Source organism: Coenobita brevimanus, chromosome 94 (assembly GCF_032717465.1).
Source record: "Coenobita brevimanus isolate Jiangsu-jjx chromosome 94, ASM3271746v2, whole genome shotgun sequence".
Classification (NCBI taxonomy): Eukaryota; Metazoa; Arthropoda; class Malacostraca; order Decapoda; family Coenobitidae; genus Coenobita; species Coenobita brevimanus.
The window spans coordinates 7,507,687-7,523,864 of record NC_137047.1 but is presented as its reverse complement, the minus strand read 5'-3'; the positions used below and the strand labels follow the sequence as shown (position 1 = coordinate 7,523,864).

General features: G+C 40.8%; 1 protein-coding gene and 1 pseudogene across 1 annotated transcript; one reads left to right on the top strand and one right to left on the bottom strand.

Moving 5' to 3' along the window:
* Nucleotides 1-588: 588 nt before the first annotated feature.
* On the bottom strand, nt 589-16,178 carry LOC145412832 (glucose-fructose oxidoreductase domain-containing protein 1). Its single transcript, XM_080282623.1, has 5 exons — nt 16,156-16,178; nt 13,355-13,530; nt 10,120-10,257; nt 9,132-9,929; nt 589-666 (listed from the first exon to the last, which is right to left on the bottom strand). Exons 2-5 carry the CDS (start codon nt 13,514-13,516, stop codon nt 646-648), a joined length of 1,119 nt encoding a protein of 372 aa, XP_080138749.1. The 5' UTR covers nt 13,517-13,530; nt 16,156-16,178; the 3' UTR covers nt 589-645.
* On the top strand, nt 15,567-15,681 carry LOC145413035 (5S ribosomal RNA; annotated as a pseudogene).

The window sequence follows — 16,178 nt, the reverse complement described above, 5'->3', positions numbered from 1 at the left end:
TGAACACCGCCTTTCTCCCTCTAAACCTCGCCTCTTCCTCACTGAGACTCAGCTGTCTGAGGCAACCAATAGCAAAACCCTTCTCTGTACCCTCCTACTTCCTCTCTACTTGCTTCAAAGCCAATGGTGGGTATTGTGTATATGTACACAACAACATATCTTGCTCTCATGTTCCTGAACTTGAGTCTTCTGAATTCTTTATGCTCTGGCTTCGGCTATCCAGTTATTCTCTGACTAAATATACTGCATTTGTGCTGTGTACTTATCCTCTAATTCTGCTGACTATGGAAAATTTGTTGACTATCTTACTTCCAAGATGGAACACATGCTATTATCTTCTCCATTTTCTTAAATCTCCATTTGCCTTTATAAACAAACAAATGGTTCAAGTACTTCCTACAACTTCATGATTATGGAAATAAGCATATTACTTTGGTAATAAACACAATAATATTCACAATAATACATAAACCCATGAGTACATACTAACACCATTCATACTAATGGACAGGAATAACCTAAAATAGGATAAGAAAACCACCAGGCTGCAAGGGTGAGAATCAGTATTACAAAAATAAAGTCTCATGGGGGGAGCAATTGGAAAAGCAAAAACTAAACATGTCTACTTGTCAACTCCCTGTCACTTTAGATTTTCTCTAGGACAATCTGAAAGGAGAAAAAAATAATGAATAAGGATACGAAGCTGTTGGATAACTTAACCCCTTCACTACAAGAGGTCATCATCATCATCATTGTCATCATCCTCAATCTGACCTCTTTTCCCACCTAACAGATAGGGTGAGATAAGGTCCAGAAAACAATGAATGAGAGAAAACAAAAAAAAACTGCTAACAGCATTCCCTAAAATGTGAATAAATCTGTATGAGATACTTACCAACAGGAAATTTTTAAAAAGTGTATGAGTGGAGATCTGGCACCCCTTTTTAACATGGCGGCGTCCGGATTGACTCTATTGGATATGTTTATATGAAGCTACAAAACGTGGTGAATGTTTTTGGTGTATCCGATAGAGCCAGGATGCCAGGGGCTTGAATGATGGGTGAATGGAAGTGTGGCTCATTGGACTGGGAAAAATTTGGGCTGTCTGGACATTGCCACTCCTCACCCTGCCCTAGGGTGGGAAAGGAGGTCCAGATGATGATGATGATGATGACATCCAAATGGAAATGTAGTAGTTTCAAACCCCTTCACTACATGGGATCTACTACACTGAATAGACTGGAGTTGCCAAAATTTAATAATAATAATAATAATTTAAAAATAATAATAATAATAATAATAATAATAATAATAACAATGATGAAGCAAAAAAAAAGGTATGGATGAATTATTACAAAAAATCATAAATGTTCATCTTGAATTGAAGGGGTCAACAGTATACTGATCAAACAACTTTGCTTATAATTCAAATACTAATGCTTTCAATGACAAAATCAGCAGTGAAAAGGTCAGTGCTACAATACTGGTTCCAAAGGACAGAAGTTTAGCGACTATTTCAAGACTGTGAAAGTGATCATGATCTTATACAGAGATTCCTTGGAGGCAATTAGGTAGTACCAGAAAAATGCACAATATTTTCAAAAGCCTTTCCAAAGTATTGCACTTCAAAGTACTTTTTACTTACTATAAATCAGAACAAGTACCCTGTATTTATAAAATATGCTGCTGGATTCCTAAAGCAGTTAAAAAAACATTGTCCTGACCTGATCAAACTACACTAAGGGACAACAGGCAAGAAGGTATGAATAAACTTCCAATTTTTTATACAATTACTGACAAACACATGATGGAGAATAGAAGGGAAATGCTTTTACCCAACAGTCAACTCATTATGTGCATCCACTAAAAAATTATTCAGCATCCCTGGGTGTGAATAACTTTGAAATTATTGTAGAAAGGAAGCTGTATTCATTTTATGGTGTTGGAAATTCAAAATCTTTGGTCTGTGTCATAATGTATCTTATCACTTGAGTGCTAAATAATTTTTTGGTAGGTGTAAAACAGAGTGCAATCTTAACTACTTCCTAACATTATGGGTGTTACAATACTGACAATCATAAATCTGGGGCTTGTCCAAATTTCCATGCACTAAGCTTGGATAATAAAACAATAAGGATCTACTAAATATGCGGGCTTGCTTGTCTATGATCCACAGCAACAGCTGAAGTGGTTGTACCCCAAGTTCATCTGAAAGGTGAACATGGTGGATTGCAGGCTGAAGTTGCCTCAGTCCACCATCCACCTTTCAAGGATATTGAGGGAGTTGAGGGACAGTGCATAACCAGGCAGTGGAGTCCCTCAGTTATATCAGTGCCACCATGTGAAGGCGGCCCTCTCCAGCACCTCCACTGCAAAGGATATACTATATAGAGTACAGACAAATCTCATTCTTAAGTCACTAATGAGTCCTCAACCACTTCTGTTCAGTGATGTACCTTATTCATATTACCTCTAGACAATTTACCTGGCATAGGAGAGCCACCTGACAGTGAAGGGGTTAATGAAGTCTATATCTAACCCCTCCAGTTCAAAAAAGTCTCTCCAAACTCCTCAGCAAAATCATCTTTTGGCAGAAAGAATAAAATTACATTACTAGAAGACAGGGTTAGTTTTTCCTAAGCATCTGGTACAGTAAACTGAGGAACTACAAAATCCGCTTTATAGGTATTAGGGGAAATTTGGTGGGCAATTTTTGTATAGTTTACTGATGACTTCAATCATTCACTCATCCATCACCTAATTCAGTGTTGTCCCACGAGGAGCATAGAAGCTCGGAGCTAGGCAAGTTGGTCCTGACATTTAAGATGAGAGTGATAAGCCTCGCTCATCCCTGAGTGGCATTACGTGAGCAATAAACTCCAACCACCCCTTGGATATAAACCTGCACCAGATCAATCCAATTGGAGCACCTCAATTGCCCACTAAACCACCAGCACCATAATTTGGTTATACAGTTACCACCCGGTATAGTAAATGGTTTCCTGGTGTACAGGAAACCATCTGGCTTGTCATTCAGTGTAGAGTCACCCGTAGATAGAAAGAAGAGGAAAGAATGAAGGAAAGAAAGACAAAAGAAGAAGGAAGGAAAGGAGGGAAGAAATGCACGGGCAGGAATCCAAGAGCAGCAATACATCGAGTGAGTGGATGGCGAGTGCCCCCATCAACCACTAGATGACTTAATCCATCCATCCATTATCCAATCCTATGTCGCCCAAAGAGGAGAGAAGGAGCCTTGGGCTAGGCAAGTTGGTCCTGGCATTTAAGATGAAAGTGACCAGCCTCACTCATCCCTGAGTGGCATTATGTGAGAAATAAACCAACCACCCCTTGGATGTAAACCTGCACAGGCTCAATCTGATTGGAACACCTTAATTACACACTAAACCACCATGCGCCATAATTTGGTTATATGGTTACCACCCAGCATAGTAAATGGTTTCCTGGTGTACAGGAAACCATCTGGCTTGTCACTCAGTGTAGAGTCACCCATAAGCAGAAGGAAGAGGAAAGAATGAAGGAAAGAAAGACAGAGGAGGAAGTGTAGTCACCTGTAGGCAGAAGAAAGGGGAAAGAATGAAGGAAAGAAAGACAGAAGAGGAAAGATGGAAGAGACGAAAGGGCAGACACCCAACGCCGCATACATCGAGTGAGTGGATGGTGTGCGTCCCCACCTAACATTAAGATGACTTAATACCTGGGAAAAAATATAATAAAAAGGGCAACATTTAACTACAGTAGTGCACCAACTTTCGCTACAGCAGGATTCGCGGAATCCACTTTCATGGCATGCACCAAATATTCCCTAACTTCCACTTTCGCTTGAAAAAAATCGATTTTCGCGCACAAATTTTGGGTTTGGGACAATATTTTGAACTTTGAATTTCCTGCACCGCCCGCCCGCAACCCACCGCCATCTTGAATGACGTCATGTCCACCCATTCCCGCCATTGTGTACGAGCGTGCTAGCTCCATTGTGTTGGATTCTCACGGTTCAATGGCCTCTACTATACCTGGTAGTGTGGGGAAAGGGCCTGGTGGTGTGGGGGGAGGGCCGGGAGGCAGTGGTGGTGATAAAAAGTGGCCGGGATATTCAAAGTCGGGAGGAAAGGCCAAGGCTAAAAGAGAGTATCGTGTTGGAGTGAAGAAACGGCAGTATAATAATGAAATGAAAAGGAAGATAGTTGAGCACATGGACAAGGGCGCAAAAAACAGTGAAATCTGCAGTATATTTAACATCCCAGAATCGACAGTGCGTAGTGGGAAACAGCATGGTGGTAGCGAGGCAGCAAGAGGTGGCGCCAATACGTCTGGCGTGGCTAAATAAGCCCGCCACGCGCCTCGGATACTTACCCCCAACATCCATTAAACACCTCAACCTGGTCTCTGTGGTATGTTTCTCCTCATATAATGTGTACTGTACAGTTTTTATTGTTTGTATCTCACAATGCAATGTACAATAGTGATTTGATGTACTGTATTGCAAGTGAAAATGAAAATCTGATGTTACTTTAGGATAACCGGGAACCAATTAGCCTTTATGCCATAAAGACAATGCCCCAATTTTCGCTAATTCTACTTTCGCGCATTATTTTTGGACCCAATTAGGCGCGAAAATTGGTGCCCCACTGTAGAGCTTTCTGTAAAGAGTAGACAGTAATCCCAAAGATCCCAGGACAATGCACCTTAGCCCCTTCAATCCCATGACATATTTTTTAGCTTATTCTTTCTACTTTCAGATTCTTTTACTCAAGTTGGGAAAGACCTCTTGCACTGACGGTACAGTATTAGTGAATGCTTTAATTATCTCCCCCAATGCTACATCTCTCCCACAATAAACAAAATCCCAAGAGAAACAAATATATAATAAAAATAATGTACTCAAGATAAATGGGTTGAAACCAGGCCAGCATATTAGCACTACAAATACTGTATGTCTAACATTCTCTAACAGACAAACTGTATACACAATACCACAGATTCCATTAAATTAATAATAAATAAGCTATATCTTACTAGAATTCCTAGACATATACTGTATGCTATGCAGTGGTTAGGCATTGGCATTATGTCTGGCTAGTTAAAAACTACAGAACTGTTACTATGCTTTTTCAGAAATCCAGTTAATCTTTCACTGCCAATAGGTAATTGCAATTCACAGTGAAAAATATTCCTAATATACAAATAATACATACATCTAACTGCATTATATATCATATATATACTTACGGATATTGTCTAGTCACTTGGGTTTTCAGTGTGCCATCTTCACAAACATTTAAACCAAAAGCTTTTTGTACTTGCTACATAAAACTGATCAGGAAAATATCAATGTGCAATAACAATGCCTTCATGCAATACTATCTCTTTTATGACTGATGTGATGGTATCACTGGAAGTGTTTATGATGTATTAGGGAGCGTCGTGAAAGATCGCAAAAATCTATTCTATGAAGTTCATACGATAAACTCTCAATTATCTGTCGGCACAATATTCGGCCCAATGCAATATCTGGCACAGCTATCTTGGCTCTATTTAAGCATAAATTATGCAACATATGGCGCCAAAATGGGACGTAACTAGCAGTCCAGTGCAATATCCTGCATTGAGGATTCTCAACTGCCTCATAAGCGGTAGCCACCTGGCGCCTGGGGAAATCCCAAAACTCGGGAGCCAATAAAAACACCTGCTACATGCCTGCCAATCGGAATCCATCATGGGTGTGGCTTATCCAGCACCCCAAGAATACCACCATGCTCTCATTTTCGCCCAAGAATGTAACAATTATAACATTTGCACCTATAATTACGGTACTCTATATATGTACTGATAAAGGGATAGGTAGATACTGTAAATTACAATACAGAAACTATTATGTGCACAGATCCTCAAATACCCTAAACCTAAAAAAAAAAAAACACACACTTCAGACTGGATACTGGAAATGAACACTGTAAATGGAATGTTATATAATAATCGTTTTAGATGCTTGTAAACAAAATATGGTACTGAAAACCCAAGTGACCACATCCTTACCTGTCACCAAATATTCATAAATTATCTTTAAAAATCAGGTAAGTCAATAGTAACTAACAGAACACAACCATGAGATGAGAGCACAATTCCACCACCTGAACTTCATTATTTACAGTGCAGTCACTTTATTGGCTTGAAGTACTGTACAGGCATACTTAGAGGAAGCCAAAATACTGCAACGAGAGGTAATGTTAGTATACAAGGTAGTTTCAATGTAAAGCAAAGGTGCAGTTCTCGATGTACTGGTCCAGTGCAGCCAAATCCATTTTCACAAATGGAAGGAAATAATATTCAAGAATGGCTTTTTACAGCTTCAACCATTCTGTTGACATTTTACTATAATCTTGCTATCACCAGACAGTTTTATCCAGACTATGAGTCACTTCATACTGAAGAGCCTAGAAATGGCTTTCATAAACCTCTTCATACTAAGAGTATCCCCTAAGTTGAATTAAACAACCTAACAACAGCAGAAACAATTACTGTACATAAAGGTTAACCAAATGGATTGATTCAGGGATCTTATTAATTACCGTAATGAGTGAAGTTTTACTCTTAATGCAGAAAAAAAAAAAAAGACCGGTTACATCGAGAACGGACGGTATTTACACTCAACTTCATTACAAGGTGGTATACAGTACAGTATTAGTACCCAGCATTTATCTACCACTACTGAAGATTCCAAATAGTTTACATCAGGATTCTCATGGACACATTTGAAAACAAATATCATAAGTTTTTGTTTTAATACCTCAACATGCTTCACTTCTTGTCACCAAAGAGAATCCAGAATGTTTTCTCTACACATTGCATCTCTGTCAACTCTTACACACACTATTAAAGCTACTGAAATAAAGCATAAAGTTCCTGGTAAAGCTTCATCAGCCTCAAATGCAAGAAGAGTTAGTAAAGACTGTACTTAGGGCCATCTACTCATACCTTATAGTCACAAAGGAGGTAAAAACAGTTGTGAAAATATGTTACTGTACAACATTAGTACTGGTACAGTAAATGCAAGAACATATATGAAGGGCCGCTGAATGCCTAATAAATGCACAACAGAAAGAATAATTAACTCTGAACAGAATTCAGTAATTATAAAATCCTATAAAACCTTTGTCAGGTCAAAACTGTTATTGTAAATTGCATATAAACTAACGCTGCTTCACTTTTGATTCACATATTGCAATTTCAGGATCAGCAGCTACACCATATTCTTCGAAGTAGAAAAAAGAAAACTGGAAATATCAATATGAAAGCCACTATATCATATGACAGTGATCTCTTACAGATATACGTAATAACCTCCTATTAACCCATTCAATCTGGTGACATACTATAAAGTCCATTCATGCTATTTTCAGACAATTATATTCACTTTAGAGGAGACCTTTCAAACCAGAAGGGTTAGATACTGATTATATTAGCCAAACTCTTACTTATCTGCCACTCCCAGAAGATAAATAAAATAATCTAGATACGTCATGCATAAACTAAGAGAGATGTCACCATGTGTAACCCATTCAATCTGATCATACCTATAATAAGGCCAACACTAGACAATTTCATGCAGATTAAGGAAAGTCTCTGGTAGTGGAGGCATTAATTCAGGGTATACCTAACCTCTCCAGTTTGAAGTTCCCTTAACCTGAATCAAATCATCTGGAGATGGCAAGAATGTGCAGAAAAAGGCATCATCAGTCTGAGAGGACTACCGGTATGTGGTTAAAGCCTATTAGTAAGGATACAAAATATAATTAATAACTATAAACTTAATCACTAGCCCAGCAACTACTTCCCCTCCTGAACACTACCTGGTACGGTATTCATCAAACTTCTACAGCCCGTTTTTCCCTCTAAAAAAGCCATCTGTGTAAGTCAGATGGCTCCTACAAGAATCTGCAATGGACATAGATCTAATGTGGAATACTATTTACCCAATCTTCAGTTACTCAAAACCAGTCAACCAATCTGTTAATCCCTTCAACCTGAGGATGTTAGTTTCACTTTATTCTTGACAACTCCAAACAGATTTAGTCAGCTTAGGAGAGCTTTTTCATACAGATGTCATTCACTCCTTCACTGCTAGAGGTTCTTCCAAACTGAATAAATCTGCCTGGAGGTTGCAACAATAAATTAATATAACACATCCCTGGACAATAGGAATTTATGAGGAAATAGTCACTAGCCATATGTCATCCCTGTATTAAGCCCTGTGCATGTCTATGTTACTAAACTTTTTCCCACCACATTAGGAACCTAGCACAAGAGAGGGAGGCCCACATATCTGTAATCCTGTCAGTTCTATGTTATATCTGTATTTCTAGTTTAGTCTTGCTACTTCCAGATGATTTTATGCAATTTATCAGAACCTTTTAGTAGTGAAGGTGTCACTGTAGCCTATATTTAACCTCTTCATTTCAAAAAGTCACTCCTAAGCTGAATAAAATCATCTTGGGATAGAAGAACAAAATAATGTATAAACGACTTCCTCGGGATGAAGGGGTAAATTCATGATCATCATTTACCTACAATGTCAAGTTTGATCCCAGTTCACGTTGAATGCAAGTGAGTAATATTGTGGGGTGTATAATATGATTTCATTCTATGGAGGTCAGTAGTGCTGCTGTAAAGGTTACCAGTGGATTCCAGTTTGTCCAACTTAAATCAGTGTAATTTTTCATCACTTTGAAGTTCAATAGCAGAATAAGAGAATACTACAGCTTTATACCTTTTTCATAACATACCTTTGTGACCTGCACAATATTCAAGTGTTAATACCCTGCTACAGTTCAGCATTCAAAAAGGAGATATGGCAATTTTCAGCCAAGTTTAAGAGGGGAGAGTATAGCATTTTGGCGATGTAAATGTGGACAGAGTATAGAGTGCATGGTTTAATGTTTGGGAGCCATGCCCCAGGGTAGGTGTGGGATGTGTGGGTCAGGAGCAGGACGGCGGTGAGGTGCCCGGTTAGTAGGAGCCTGAGAGAGAGCATCAAGGGAACTCATGTTAATGTTGGGGAGGTTAAGTCTAGTCATCAAGGGGTTGAGTTGTGTCTCATCAGTTGCCACAGTTACCTGCTCCCACTGCCTGCTTGCCGAAGACAGCCTCAAGGCATCCATCACTGCCTGGACATACTGCCCATCCTCGAATGTTGCTGCGCTCGCCACAGGTCCCTTCAGCCACCCGTGCTCTCCATCCCCAGTTGCAAATGCCTCCTTCAGTGCCCCCACAAGTCTGAAAAGTCCCTGCAAGTACGGCTGAGGCAAGAGAGAATTGACCCGTGCACTGGAGTTTCTGTTGGCTAACAAAGATGGATCATCTGCTCCTTGATGCAGCAATTCCTCCCTGGCAGCTCCAGCAGTCTGGCCATACAAAGCAGAACCTCGTACCACCAGGCGTCCTTTGCTGCCACACACAGCCACTTCCTGCACAAACCCACCACCCATGTGGCTATTGAGAGTAGCAGTAACACATGTTCCACCTTCTAAAATCATTTGGAAACTGCAAAAATCATCACTGTCAATCCACCTGATGCCATTAATCTTGTCAGTGCTCTTGGTAAAGGTGCGCATGAGTCCATGTACACGCCCAGCACGCTGACCGGTGACGAAGGACACAATATCAATAATGTGGCTGCCAACCATTGTTAGGATACCTCCACCCATCAAGTGACTGCACATCCAATCAAACTGACTACCAATCATACTGCCACAGTGGACTCTTACATCACAAACATTGACCGTCCCTACATACCCTGCTTCAACTCGACGCTTCATCTGTATGAATGCAGGCAGAAACCGCAGGCCATGGGACACAACAGAGATCAGTGAAGGGTAGTACTGGGCTGCATGCACCATCTTCAGCACCTCCAGCTGAGAAAAGCACATACATAATTAACTCATTAATAAATGCATTCTATCAGAACATAAAAAATGGAATACATAAAGACTGGCTTCAGACTCCTATGCTTCAATCATGATGTTAAGAATACCCTGCGGCAAGTGTTACTCAAATATGTTGCCAGTGACAGGAGAGTGAAAATCAGAGGAGCATGTAGCCTACCTGACAGAGTCCTGCAGGTCGGTCACACAGCACATGCTTCCCAATGCCCAGTGCCTTGACTGCTATCTGAGCATGAAGATCAGGCTGGCAGATGATGAACACCAAATCTACATCCTTCCTCAGCAACACATCATCAACCTGACGGCACACATACATACACACACTGATATTATGTACAGGAAAATTTAATACAGTACTGTACATTTAAATACAGTACTATACTGTCTTGTGGAAAGTGTTAAGAATATATGGAGTAGATGGGAAGTTGTTGAATGCTGTGAAGAGTATGTACGATGGTGCGAAGGCTGCAGTGCGTGTGGATGGTGAACTAAGTGAATTTTTCTCTTTGAAAGTTGGGTTGAAACAGGGATGTGTCATGTCTCCTTGGTTGTTCAATCTGTACATGGATGGGGTAATAAAAGAGGTACAAGGTAGGGTAGTGGATGTTGGAGTGGCCCTGGTGAGAGAGGATAGTGTTTGGAAACTCCCTGTACTGTTGTTTGCAGATGATACTGTGTTGTTGAGTGAAGATGAAGGGGAGCTGCAAGGCTTGGTGGATGAGTTTGGGAGAGTGTAAGAAACGGAATCTAAAGGTAAATGTAGGGAAGAGTAAAGTGATGGTCTTTGAGAGGGGTGAAGTCAGTGAATGTACAGCGAGGTTGGATGGTGAGGAATTGGAAAATGTGAGTACGTTTAAGTGCTTGGGTAGTGTGATGAGTAAGGATGGAGGTTTGGAGGGTGAAGTGCTTGAAAGGGTACAGCAGGGAAGAAAGGTTGCTGGTTCTTTGAAAGCAGTAATAAGAAACAGGGAAGTGAGCATGGAAGTGAAAAAGTTACTACATGACAGTATTGTGATACCAACTCTAACGTATGGAAGTGAAGCTTGGACGTTGTTGGAAGGACACAAGTCAAGAGTGAGAGCAGTGGAAATGAGTTATTTAAGAGGAGCCTGTGGAGTCACATGGAAAGACAGGCTGACGAATGAGGATATAAAGGAGCGTTGTGGTGTGGATGTGGATGTGATAGGAAGTGTTATGAGGAACACACTGAGGTGGTTTGGCCATGTGGAGAGAATGGAGGGTGAAAGACTGACGAAGAGAGTGTATGCGAGTGAGGTGGAGGGGAGAAGAGGGAGGGGGAGGCCGAGGATGAGATGGAGGGATGGGGTGGAGAGGTATATGAGAGAGGGGGGTGTGAGTTGGGAGCAGGGCAGTGAAATGGCGGGGGACAGGGCGACTTGGAGGCGATTTGTTTGTGGCCACCCCAAACGGGATTGAGGCGTTTGGCAATAGATAGATAGACTATACTGTTGACTACAGTCAGTCCTCACTTACAGCTTAGCTATTATGCAAGCAAACTTATTTTAAGCTGAAAAAAAAAAACTAATAATAATGAGATATACATGTTTATGAGAAAGGAAATAATAATGCACAAACACTCATTTCCGACTTCAAAATAGTTTTAGCTACAATTTTACTATTCCAGCAATATTCTCTCACCAAATTAACTATTCCAGCAATATTCTCTCTACATCATGAAAATAAATTTGTACAGTATGAATTCACAAATATATTTGGCTCATGCAGTAGAGTACAAGTAACTGTATTATTGACCATCATCTCTGCTCACATTCACTTAATTTATAAAGGCCTCAACATGCATGTGGTGACCTTGGTAGCCCATATTCCCCTTCCCCAGCAAACCACTCACTGCACTCCAACACTGTTGCATGTTATGCGGTGACATACTAAAGGTCATCAAGGTGCAGCGAGCAAAACACAATGCTGAGGACAAGTAAGCCACAAAACCTCCAAAGCCATCCTCATGGACTAGGTAGCATGGGTAAGATTTCCCTACCACAGGCCCTTGCTGGTGCTAACCCGTGTCACAGTAGGGTAAGACGTGTGGTGTGTAACGTGTATGTCGTGTAGTGTGCAACAGAGAAATGTACTTGGGAAAGTATGCTGCCCTACTCTCTGTGCTATAGTCTCACCAATCTAAAACCAAGGTTTGGGTGGAGTCCAGCCGGGGATTTCCCGGCGTACAGCGTTGCCTTGTTTCCTATACTCTGATTGGGTAGTGGCTGACCTGACACCGTTAGAGTTCGTCCGCTCACCCCTCGCCACCTGGCCTGACATGACTTCACCCACTTCTGTGTGTGTGTGTGTGTGTGTGTGTGTGTGTGTGTGTTTTTGTGTGTGTGTGTGTGTGTGTGTTTTTTTTGTGTGTGTGTAAAGACAAACTAATTTAAGTTATAAATATAATTTAAGTTACCGGTATATATATAACAAAGTGAACAGTGGAAGCACGTGACAGAAGCTTAATCTCCCTCCAATGGATTAACTCCCAGTATGGGCCTGGATGTTGCCGCTCGTGAGTGTTTTAACTTATTTATTTCTATAAAGAAAATAGCGTATGTTCTACTGATTCCTTCAAATTATATTATAAACGTAATTGTTACATTACTTACCCAACTTAGAACTACCGTGAAAGTCGGTAAAAGTAACTACATTTTTTTCAGCACCACTGTAAAATATGTATGTTACGTTTCTTTATTGATGTACAAGAGCCATATGCATTACAAGTTTACCTTCCTTTGATATGCTAGAATACTTACGTTTATATTGCATTAGTATGTGTGTACCTATCTGTGATGCCTATTACATATATAACAGAATCTACTCATCGCTCGTTTAGGAAGTATGGCATGGCTGCACCCAGCGCCAGACCCCACCCAAACCTTGGTTTTAGATTGGTGAGACTATAGTGACACTTTGAAAAAGGTCAGCAAAGGGGGATGTTCAAGAGCTGGTCCTGAGGGCTAGTGAATCTGAAGATACAGCTCTTCCATCTTCCTCAGGAGTAATGCTCTGACTGGCTGGAGCTACAGCCAACTCCCTACGGTACATGAGATAGCAAAACAGCTGACAAATCAGTGAGGATTCATTTTAATGACAGTGGTAGCACACAGCTATTCATAACAGTAGTCACTGACGAAATAAAATAAATGTGGTAATACAGTGCCATTACTCTCATGAGTATAGTTCATATACCGGTATGCAACTCTTACCATGTATCTACAAAGTTTACCATGAAGACTGATGCAAAGAAACACAAATTGGAGACAACACTTTACTTTTGACCGATTTTTGCTAATAAGCTTCATTTCTGTACCTAACTCCTCTTTCCCTAAATCAGCCACATGTAACTGTCCTAGTGCTTCAACAATGTTTACCTTATTTGTGTGAAAAGGAATGTTGAGTTCAGTGGCCACATTCTCAGCAGCCTCTAATGTGCGACCCCACACAGCCTCCACACGAAACCCCTTGGCCCTGAGGAATGGCACTAGGGCCCGCACTATGTCCCCTGTCCCAAAAACACCAATGCCAGGCAGCATGGCACTAACTCCAACTGAAAAATAGCAAAATATTCTTAATTACACTGTAGGTTTGGCACAATGCTTGAAGTCAACAGATCAGACACTAAAATCTGATGACAGACTTTGATAATTATTGTGGTGCATCCATTCAGCTGGGTATCAAAGAGTAGTACCGAGATATAACAACATTTGCTGTTCATTCTGTGTGATATTCCCACCACAAATGTGATCCCACTGTCACTGTGATTTCATCAGCTGTTGAAAACTATCTATCTATCTATCTATTGCCAGACGCCTCAATCCCGTTTGGGGTGGCCACAAACAAATCGCCTCCAAGTCGCCCTGTCCCCCGCCATTTCACTGCCCTGCTCCCAACTCACACCCCCCTCTCTCATATACCTCTCCACCCCATCCCTCCATCTCATCCTCGGCCTCCCCCTCCCTCTTCTCCCCTCCACCTCACTCACATACACTCTCTTCGTCAGTCTTTCACCCTCCATCCTCTCCACATGGCCAAACCACCTCAGTGTGTTCCTCATAACGCTTCCTATCACATCCACATCCACACCACAACGCTCCTTTAAATTCTCATTCGTCAGCCTGTCTCTCCACGTGACTCCACAGGCTCCTCTTAAATAACTCATTTCCACTGCTCTCACTCTTGACTTGTGTCCTTCCAACAATGTCCAAGCTTCACTTCCATACGTTAGAGTTGGTATCACAATACTGTCATGTAGTAACTTTTTCACTTCCATGCTCACTTCCCTGTTTCTTATCACTGCTTTCAAGGAACCAGCAACCTTTCTTCCCTGCTGTACCCTTTCAAGCACTTCACCCTCCAAACCTCCATCCTTACTCATCACACTACCCAAATACTTAAACGTACTCACATTTTCCAATTCCTCACCATCTAACCTCGCTGTACATTCACTAACTTCACCTCTCTCAAAGACCATCACTTTACTCTTCCCTACATTCACCTTTAGGTTCCGTTTCTTACACATTCTCTCAAACTCATCCACCAAGCCTTGCAGCTCCCCTTCGTCTTCACTCAACAACACAGTATCATCTGCAAACAACAGTACAGGGAGTTTCCAAACACTATCCTCTCTCACCAGGGCTACTGCCACTTTATACCCATCGGCACATTACAGTAAGCCATAGCTATTAAAGTCACTTATAGTTTGGCTGAATAATGCTGATGTAAATTAGATTAATTTATTTGAATAGGTTAGTGAAAATTTAAACTGCCATTTTTTAGAGAGTGAGCCTGAGGCAAGGCACATCTTTGACTGTGACTTCTTATTCCAGAGAAAAAAAGTTATCAGCTGCTATACATCCATTCCAGGCCTGTTTCATAGGCAAAAATGTGGTCACTTCTGAATAGCTACGTCCAGACTAGATCAAATTAGGTTAGGTTGTTAAGTCTGATTAAATTAGGTTAGGTTAGGTTAACTTCAATGCAATGAAAGATGGAGATAGGAGCTGGAGACCCACCCCTCCATCTTCTTTTTTACATAAGAAAAGCATTTGCGATGAATGCTTATGTAAGAAAAAATGCTTGGAATTGCTTAAATTCAGCAAAGAACATGTTAATTTCAGTATCCGTTAGTTGGGTGTATTTCCAAAAATTTACCACCTAGCCAACCAAATTTAACCTACGAAAACCTACCGGTATTCTATCTTAACCTAACTGGAAGGCAAAGTTCCAAACCCCCATGATTTTAACCACCTATGAGTGCCATGATACCTAACCATAAAAGCCCCAAACACCTATCAGGCCAAAATTCTATCTCATTTCTAGCCTGACCTAATCAACCTATCCTAATCTCGCCTAACCACCCTAACATGCTGGCAAGGCACTATCACACTGGACCAAAAGTAAAACATTCATTGTGTTTGACAGCTCAGAAATAAAATTTTTAAAATAAACAATATGCGTGGTAACCTATGAATCAGCAAATAACCGTTACAAAAAAAAAAAAAATCAATACCAAGGCCACATTAACCACAAGATTTCCTTAATATTCCATAAAGAGCCAGACCATATTACTAACAAAGATGATTTAAAGAAATAAATACCACGTTGAGTACACCGCTTCCCGTCCGATCAGCGAAGTTAAGCAACATTGGGTCTGGTTAATACTTGGATGGGTGACCGCCTGGGAACACCAGATGCTGTTGGCATCCCTAAGTGTCAAGTGGGGTTGGTGGAGGATTAGTGCCCCTCCCTGTAAAACAATTAACTCTAAGCCATTGGCCACCCCGTCTGGGATACATGGCGTCTGGCAATGAATGAATGAATGAAAAATACAGGTTTCAACCAACAATAGGGCCTGAAAATTGATAACTGCACGCTGTTTGGTTTGTGACACCCCTAAGATAAATTCACAATAGATAACATACTGTTGCCTTGAAAGTACTGAAATGTGAAGGCTGAATATGTAATCAACAATTAACAGATCATCAAACAGGTCAAAACAGTAAACACATGACCTGCGCTTTGCCCCTTGAGATGATCATGCATTGGGCTTATGAACCATAAGTAGATGATCTTTTACGTCAATATCTGTATGACAAATTTTCACCATAGCCTACCGTTGTGGCTCGGTATATTCAGTAACTTCCATATACTTTAATAAATAGGTCAAAATTACAAACTGCAATCACTTCACCCCTC